This window comes from Gymnoscopelus braueri, assembly GCF_963280865.1.
Source record: "Gymnoscopelus braueri genome assembly, chromosome: 18".
Classification (NCBI taxonomy): Eukaryota; Metazoa; Chordata; class Actinopteri; order Myctophiformes; family Myctophidae; genus Gymnoscopelus; species Gymnoscopelus braueri.
The window spans coordinates 28,653,729-28,663,728 of record NC_137618.1 but is presented as its reverse complement, the minus strand read 5'-3'; the positions used below and the strand labels follow the sequence as shown (position 1 = coordinate 28,663,728).

General features: G+C 39.9%; 1 protein-coding gene across 1 annotated transcript in view; it reads right to left on the bottom strand.

The window, feature by feature from the left end:
* hecw2a (HECT, C2 and WW domain containing E3 ubiquitin protein ligase 2a) overlaps positions 1 to 10,000 on the bottom strand; it is a 51,424-nt gene that overhangs the window by 1,340 nt on the left and 40,084 nt on the right. The window contains exons 24-29 of the mRNA XM_080457022.1: positions 9,152 to 9,250; positions 8,085 to 8,214; positions 6,538 to 6,684; positions 4,895 to 5,009; positions 2,947 to 3,032; positions 797 to 909 (exon numbers count right to left, since the gene is read on the bottom strand). Of these exons, the coding sequence (XP_080313148.1) occupies positions 797 to 909; positions 2,947 to 3,032; positions 4,895 to 5,009; positions 6,538 to 6,684; positions 8,085 to 8,214; positions 9,152 to 9,250 (690 nt within the window). The remainder of the gene's footprint in view (positions 1 to 796; positions 910 to 2,946; positions 3,033 to 4,894; positions 5,010 to 6,537; positions 6,685 to 8,084; positions 8,215 to 9,151; positions 9,251 to 10,000) is intronic.

Genomic DNA, 10,000 nt, shown 5'->3' with positions numbered 1-10,000 from the left:
ACACAGAGTAGGCCCTTTCACCAACCCCACCTAGGGTATGGGCGCTGATGACGCGGAGGAGAAGACACGCCCACAGCGTCCCAGGACATTCTAGCTGTGAGGCGACAGCGCTACCGACTGCGCCACCGTGCCCCTATGACTTCGTCATTCTAATCAATGATGGACATAACTATCTCCACATTCACTGGTCAAAAACCTCCAAACTCCACTTGAGCTGGATTTGGCTAAAGTGATTGTGTTGTTTTATTTCCTAAAAAGTTTATATTTTGGACATAGTTGGTTTCTGCCCGACAGCAGAGATATAACATAAAACGATACCCCTGTTCCTGAACAAACACTATAGTAATGATTACTCTCAAAATATAGGGCTTTAACTTTTTAACGATAAACTTTTTGTTTTTTGTTGTTTTTTGAATCAATGAACCATTGCTCAGTCTTAACCATGACAGTCATTTACAGTATTACTATGTAGGATTGGATTAAATGAATCCCTCCATGGTACATGATTACTATAGCCTGGCTCCACCCCCTGAATCGTTTGCCTCGCATTCAGGGTCTGGTGACGCTGTCGAAGGCGGGTGTTTCTCGGTTGAAAATCTGTACGACGAATCGGGATCGGGATAATCCAGTATGAACCAATCGCCAAAGAGTCTTTGAAAAAAAAACTTTGGCCACGCCCCCATCTCAGAAATCGGCTGTATTGAGAGGGCTTTCAGACTGAATAATGGAGCGAAACGAAATGAAAATTCAGGCTGAGTGTCAGGCTATGATTACTATACAGAGAAATGAATCCTACCTGGGTAAGGAACTGATCTTTCCCCACTTTTCAACGCAAAACCTCCGGGGTCCGTTGCTGCCCCTCAGAGATGCAAAGCCCTCATAGGGAATACTGGATGTACCTGTAACAAACTAGAGACACAGACATGAATACTGTATGTACCTGTAATGAACTAGAGACACAGATATAAATACTGTATGTACCTGTAATGAACTAGAGACACAGATATAAATACTGTATGTACCTGTAATGAACTAGAGACACAGATATAAATACTGTATGCACCTGTAATGAACTAGAGACACAGATATAAATACTGTATGTACCTGTAATGAACTAGAGACACAGATATAAATACTGTATGTACCTGTAATGAACTAGAGACACAGATATAAATACTGTATGTACCTGTAATGAACTAGATACATATGGATACTGTATGTACCTGTAATGAACTAGATACACAATAATACTGGATGTACCTGTAATGAACTAGATACATATGGATACTGTATGTACCTGTAATGAACTAGATATAATAATACTGGATGTACCAGTAATGAACTAGAGACAGACAATATGTAGGTGTAATGAACTAGACACACACATGATGAATACTGAATATACCTGTAAGGATATTGCAAGTGGTCCCCCAACTAATTGGCAAAACACTAAGATTTTTAATGATAATATAAAATAGTTTTTTTTAAATTAAATAACAATGTAAAAACTAAATATTTTCTTTAAAACCTGGAAAAGTTGAGTTAAAGTATACGTTAGTTCCATTGATCCAAAACTTTCCAAGTGGGCCCTGATACAGAAAAGTTTGAGAACCACTGAACTAGACACACACATGAATGCTAGATCTGACTATTACGAAACAGGAAAGTACACATTATACACAGTATCACACAGGTATAATACTGTAAATATTTAACACTCTGAGAGTGTACAAATTGCATGTCCATTTGGTTACACCCTCTCAGAGATACAAATGGAAAACACTGAGGACTTGACTGTGTGTTAAGCCTAATTCATACTTGGTTGCACGACGGTGTCGCTTAATGAAAATAAATCATCTACATTGCTAGTTTACTGTGTGATGCATCTTTTGCTTGTGAATCAGTTATTTTCGGCAAGCGAGTCTCTCATGTAAGCATACGTTAGATTGAAAAATATACCTTAATTATGACTATTAATATAATGTTTATGCTGTACAACCTGTGTTCCCTATGAATATTACTATAGTGTTTAATGTACAACTTGTTGTCTTTAATTATGAATACTTAGCATAATGTTTTGGTGCGTTATGTTGATTGTGAATCACTCTGGATGAGAACAAATATCTGAAGAGTAAACATGTATTGTGTTCTGTTACTTATTGTTAAACACATGTTCCTCTGGGGACAATAAAGTGTTCAGACATTGAATTGTATGCAGCAGTTTTCATAAATCCTTACTTGGAACTGACTTGTGCAAAATGTGTGCGTTAACGCTGCACTATATGCAATATAATTAGTGATCAATATGTATGCATATGTAGTATATTTTGTTGTCTAGTTTTGTATGTTACGTCTTGTCAGAACATTCCCAACAACAACGAGCATAAAGGAGTGGTTCTCATTCTCAAAGTGGAGTCCGGGGACCCCCAGGGGTCATTGAGGGGGTTCCAGGGAGTCCCCCAAAAAATTGCAATATAGCATCATAATCAGTTGAACCAATTTAAAACCTATTTTGTACTTCAGCTATTCGAAAATAGCCAATCTGCTATTTTTGAAAAATTCAAAAAACAATAATTTAATCTAACAGCTCAAATCTTATGGGGGTCCCTGGCACAATCTCTTTTCAAATGGGGGTCTGCGGCCAAATACAATACATTTTAATAATACAGGTTAATGGTTAAATTAATGTAAATATGTAGATGCATTGTTGTTTTTTATTGATCTTTCTCCCTCTTCCCCTTGCTCACCCTGCCCCCCCTTCTTCTTCCCCCTTTTTTTTATGAAAATAAAAAAACTTGCACAAAAACTAATTCCACCCACTGTTTTGCATCTGTAAACCTGTGATGTGACAATAAAGTTGATTCTGATTCTGATGGTTGGCGTAGTAGTACCACCAGCGGCCACACGGTGGCAGACTGTGTGCATGTGCTGGTCCACGTGCTTTACCTGCAGTAGCCTCAGCCTCTGTTCATTGTTGAATCTCTCCACTGCTGCCCAGAACCAGCGAATCACCATGTGGTTGTCATGGTAACCTGAAGGATGACGGTGCATTTGTCAGGTGAACAACAACGACCAGGAGAAACTGTCTGCCTCGCTCTTTTTCACTTTTTCTTCTCATCTCTGTTTCTCTCTTTCTCTCTCATTCTCTCTCATCTGTTTTTGTCTCTCTCTTTCTCTCCTTCCTTCATTCCCTTCCTCCTCATTTCCTTCCCAATGTTTTGTCCGAGGTGGTGCTTCGGGAAACGAGAGACGGCATTTAATATGGAGGCCCCAAACCCGTCCGCGCAAAATCAGTCAATTCCCCTATTAAAAGGGTTTCACCGTGAATCACAGATTGTCAATTCCTGTTCTCTGGTCTTCCTGCAGCTGGCAGCCATTCAGATGTATTGATCAGCTCCTTAGAAAGGCTCTTAACTTGATCCCTCACAAACGCTACAGACTCCACTCTGCTATGCTTGTGTGGTATGCTTCCTGCTTCGTGTAAAGAATAATGTAAATTTAAGTTTAGTTCTATCTAATCTATGGAGTTTTGGTTTGGAGTTTTTTTTGCAGTTAACGTCGTTAAATGGAGCTCAATGTCCATCTCTACCCTGAAAGAATGGCATGGTGGGCGGGTCTAAGGCGATATAGAAATAGTTCTCGAATCTCAACTAACGGATTATTATGCAAAACTGGCTCATTATGAAGACACTTTGACAATATACACCTAACCCTTAGACCTGAGGCCGATTCTAAAAACGCCTTCTAAATCCTGACCTAAGTTTTCAGTATCTACAGTATGGACCAGTGCCTAAGATATATTATAGATACTAAAAGAGACACTGGTCCATATTATAAATTAGATGCTAAGAGACACTGGTCCATATTATAAATTAGATGCTAAGAGACACTGGTCCATATTATAAATTAGATGCTAAGAGACACTGGTCCATATTATAAATTAGATGCTAAGAGACACTGGTCTATATTATAAATTAGATGCTAAGAGACACTGGTCTATATTATAAATTAGATGCTAAGAGACACTGGTCTATATTATAAATTAGATGCTAAGAGACACTGGTCTATATTATAAATTAGATACTAAGAGACACTGGTCCATATCATAAATTAGATACTAAGAGACACTGGTCCATATTATACATTAGATACTAAGAGTCACTGGTCCATACTGTATAGATACTATAAGAGACACTGGTCCATATTATAAATTAGATACTAAGAGTCACCGGTCCATACAGTATAGATACTATAAGAGACACTGGTCCATACTGTAGACAATATAAGAGACACTGGTTCATACTGTAGAGACACTGGTTCACACTGTAGATACTATAAGAGACACTGGTCCACACTGAACATATAGTAAGAGACACTGGTTCATACTATAGAGACACTGGTTCATACTGTAGAGACACTGGTTCATACTGTAGAGACACTGGTTCATACTGTAGAGACACTGGTTCATACTGTAGATACTATAAGAGACACTGGTTCATACTGTAGAGACACTGGTTCATACTGTAGAGACACTGGTTCATACTATAGAGACACTGGTTCATACTGTAGAGACACTGGTTCATACTATAGAGACACTGGTTCATACAATAGAGACACTGGTTCATACTGTAGAGACACTGGTTCATACTGTAGAGACACTGGTTCATACTGTAGAGACACTGGTTCATACTGTAGATACTATAAGAGACACTGGTTCATACTGTAGAGACACTGGTTCATACTGTAGAGACACTGGTTCATACTATAGAGACACTGGTTCATACTGTAGAGACACTGGTTCATACTATAGAGACACTGGTTCATACTGTAGAGACACTGGTTCATACTGTAGAGATACTGGTTCATACTGTAGAGACACTGGTTCATACTGTACCTCCTCTGTACTCTGTGTTGTTCCTCCAGTCTACCAGGTCGATCTCTGCTGTCCCAGCGATCACCAGCTCTAGTTCCCTGGCATCAAACACAGACACCAACCTCATATCCACCACCTAACACACACAAACAAGCACGCACGCACACACACACACACGCACATGCTCACGCACACACGCACACACGCACACACACACACACACACGCGCGTGCACACACGCTCATGCACACACACACACACACACACACACACACACACACACACACACACACACACACACACACACACACACACACACACACACACACACACACACACACACACACACACACACACACACACACACACACACACACACACACACACACACACACACACACACACACACACACACACACACAAATGTGAATGGAAGTGGAACCTCATCTCACATGTGTGTTTGTGATTTCAGTGAATAAAGAAACTGTAGCAGTGTCCTTGCATCTACAGTAGGAGATAAAACAGGAAATACCATCTGAGCTAAATGTTCAAAACATTCCCGTCCAAACCAAATATTTCTAGATCCTCACTGTGGCTGACACTACTGTCAACAAACTATAAAATCATACTGAACTTCCCCTCAGGGATAAAAAAAGTAGTTTTTCTATATTTGGCCTTGAAGAATAGCAATTTTGCAATGGCAACAGACATTACAGAGAGACTGCTATCATGGAAATATCTAGATACCAATGTGCACCTACACATTAAAATCCTGAGTGTTCATTTATCTCTGAGGGCCTTATTTAGACGATCTATAGAATGCAGGGCGCAGAACGCAGGGCACAATTGCGTCCTCCAAATTTGCCAGTTAAAAGGCATGCTATCTGGACGCAAGGTCTGGAGCGCGGTGCAAAGGCGTTGTATTCAGACTCTGAACTAGTCATAGGTGTCTTTTGCGCATAACATTAATGACTGTAGACCAATCAAAGTGCAGTCTCCCATTCCCTTTAAGAGATTGTTGCACCTTCATCATACTGAATTGTTATTTAAATGATGGATTTAGCAGGTTGGAGGCGACAAAACGATTATCTGCTGAAGGAAAATGCATCCCATCTATGGGAGCAGCATTAATAATGTGAATGATGTCAGGAGAGCCGGGGAAACAATTTAAGCTCTCTGCTCGCAATGTTGAGTCTCTCAGAAATGCCACCTAAATTCTTGAACATGAGTGTTGTGTTGAAATCGGACCGATTTTGATTGCAATCAGTGTTCACGCACTGTGAACACACCTAGGCGCAGCTTAATCCAAATAATGTGCTCTCTAAATAGTAAGGAAATGATCTGTGCCATCACTGCGCTTTCAGTAAAGACCAACCTTTAGCTGGTCTAAAACGCAGTCACTTTTTTGCACGTAAGATAGCTTTGCACCCTGATTGCGCCGGACCGCACCTCATTTTAAGAGCAACATGCCACGCTGGGTAAAGCAGGGGTTCACAAACTTTTCTATTCCAAGGACCATAGCCATAGCCTCTGACTACAGTATGTACATGAAAATAATGACATGCACAAAATAGGGACACCAGGTTGATAGTGATTAAAATAACACAACAATCTTATGATTTGAATTAAAATAAAAAAAACAACGTGGGGTAAAGTTAAAGTACCTCGTAGAATCCTCGGACCATGCTCTCCGTCTGTTGGGCCACGCCCCTCTCGATCCGCCACTTCACCATGCGTTCGATGTATTCCTTTTTGTTCTTCTCGGCCACAGCAATACCTGCCCCGCCCGGCTTCAGCTCTCTCTCTGTGATCTGAACAACCACAAAGGTTCAAAGACCTCACAACAACGTGTGTGTGTGTGTGTGTGTGTGTGTGTGTGTGTGTGTGTGTGTGTGTGTGTGTGTGTGTGTGTGTGTGTGTGTGTGTGTGTGCGTGTGAGGAGGGGTGATTGGAGTACTTTGGAGAGTCCTAGACCACGAAGTTCTGACCGATATTGTGTAAAAAGTGCAATTCGAAAAACTGAGAACATCTAATTCATAAGCAAACAAACACAAATAACTTTTTGATAGCTATACTTAATTAAATAATTAAAGTATAAGAAGAATTAAATAAAGTATAATTATGTGAAACTATTTACAAAATATAAAAATACAATGAATTAGCAAATAAGTAAATATTAAAAAAATGAACATTTAAAGGGGAAATCCACCCATTTTCAATATTTAACTATGTCATTAATATAGCATAAAGGAGTTGTGTGGAAATAAGAAAAAAAAAAAAAAAAATTAACATTGCAAAAAAATGTAACATTGCAAAAAAATTAACATTGCAAATTACACTGTGATGACTCATCATGGTGTAATTTGCAATGTTAATTTTTTTGCAATGTTACATTTTTTTGCAATGTTAATTTTTTTTTTAATTTTTTCTTATTTCCACACAACTCCTTTATGCTATATTAATGACATAGTTAAATATTGAAAATGGGTGGATTTCCCCTTTAACCAACGCTGTAAGTGATATTTTGTGGTTAAAAGTTTTTTGTTACAAATTTAAAGCTCTAATCATCAGCTCTGTAATCACTGCATTCCAATTCAATGTTTGTGCACTCAGTTTTTTTGTAACCTTTTTCTTTCTTTCTGTATAGCTGCATGACTTCTCTCTCCTGATTGGATGAAAATGGTATTCCAACCAGAAAATGTATGTTTTGTTTACTAAATACCTAGAGAGACAGGGAGACCCCTTGTATCACTCAATCAATGATTACTATCATGATATAGTAAAACTTTACACAATGTGTTGTGAGCTTGTAATTGTAGCTTGTAGCTTGTTGTGACCTGATTTTTTTTGCCTATAATGACATACCCAAAATAGGGAAGCCAGGTTGAAAGTGGTTTAAAATCGTGGTACATTGGATGCATAATTGGCACTACAGATGTCATTAAAAAAAGTCAAATAATGGCCAATATATCAGCCAAATCCATTAGCCTAGCCGCTATATTAAAAATAGGACAGTCAATCAACAAAATGTCCAATCAACAAACCAACCAGCAATTTTATAATAATCAACTATCAATCAACTCTCCCCCACACACACACACACACACACACACACACACACACACACACACACACACACACACACACACACACACACACACACACACACACACACACACACACACACACACACACACACACACACACACACCTGTCCAAACACCTCCTCGTTAACAGTGAAGGTCAGGTCCAGCATGTCTTCTATGTCGTTGTCCTTCATCCACTGGAGGCTCTGATGGAACTCCTCATCCAGGAACTCCAGGTCACTCAGGTCACATGGGCTACACAGGGGTCAAAGGTCACACAGACAGGCCATTTGAAGTTTCTTCCTTTGTGTTTGTCAGGTTGGTGTTACTGTACCTTAAAATTATATCAAATAGTAGTTTACTATGATATGAAACATTTTCAGAATCAGTGGGATCACACTCAAAGGTTTAATTTCATCATCAAAAAGTGTGGTTTAAATAAAATGCAAAATGGTGAAGGCAGAAATGGCCGTGGTACATTTAGTTTTTATACAGTTCAAGAGTTATAGGCCAAAACATGAAGCGGCCTGGTATAACGCCACCATGAGGGCAATTTGAAAAATCTAGGGGGGAGTGTCTTCCTTGGCCTGCTTGGAGTGAGCATGCAAAGTTTGATGCCAATTGGTCCAGCAATGTCCAAGACAGACAGACAGACAGGGGTGAAAACATACTCTCTGCATCCTGGCCTGGCTGACATAATAAGACACTTTCTAGGACAGTTTGTGTACCAGTTTACATTACGTAATTAAATGAATGTAATATTAAACACAGCTACAGTAACAGAAACAAAAGCATGATTCAACACATCACATTGTACTGCTTCCCATGCTTCTTCATGTCCAACAAGAACAAACCAACCAGCATCAGATACAGTATAATGCCTCTAAAATCATTGGCCTTCACACACCCAAACTCATTGGGTGAATAACAGAGCAATCACACAGGCATATTTTAACACCCCGTCTCTTAACAAACGGTTCCCTAAACGGTTCTAAAATACCGGTGCATTCAGACATTTAGCAGGATGTTAGGTTGCCTAAACAAAGTAATTAATATAAGAGTTACCCCCGCTGACAGTGAACCCTGCCAGATGCTGGCTGAGAGGACATACTCGTCCTCTCAGCAAGGTGTTTCAGAACATCATACAGGGAGGGAGACAGAGGGAGAGAAAGAGTAAGCTGAGGTGACTCACATGCGAAGAAGACCTTTGTAGAACGGCCGAGTGAAGAAGGCGTCCAACAGGTATTGATGGACGAGAGCCAATCCCAGGATACGACCACTGAAACGGAACCTGAGAGACACGAAAGAACACCAGACAACATGAGATTATTTCCAGTGTTGGAGAGAGAGAGAGAAAGAGAGAAAGAAAGAAAGAGAGAGAGAGAGAGAGAGAGAGAGAGAGAGAGAGAGAGAGAGAGAGAGAGAGAGAGAGAGAGAGAGAGAGAGTTTTGTTAACAAATCCACTCTTGGCCTCTCAACCGACTCTCCCGGGTTTACAGCCAATCAGGGTTAACCCCATCTCTATTCATTGCACATAAATCTTTACTACCGTAGAGTCCTGTATTCTTTCATTCGTTCATCTATTTTAATGTCATCCATCCATCCAGCCAGCCAGCCATCCATCATCCAGCCATCCATCCATCCATCCATCCATCCATCAGTGTCAAATCCATTGAGGCCAAATTGACTGATGAGCCATTTGATTTGCTGAGCCAAATTTTCACATTCCATCTCCTCCAAATAGCAATTCTATTTTGGGTGTGGCACCGAACAGACACATCAGAGTTGAACAGAATGGATGTTCATGGAGATAAACTCATAACCTCACCCACAGAACAGCATGTACAGCGCACACACACACACACACCTCCCCCCACACACACACACACACACACACACACGCTTCCATATAGAAAAACTATACCCAATGATCATTATTTAGGAGGAAATAGGACTGTGGCACTCCCATTTTAATGAGTGGAATGGATGCATATACACACATACGTAAATTCACACAGTGGTAGTCTGACAGACAGACAGA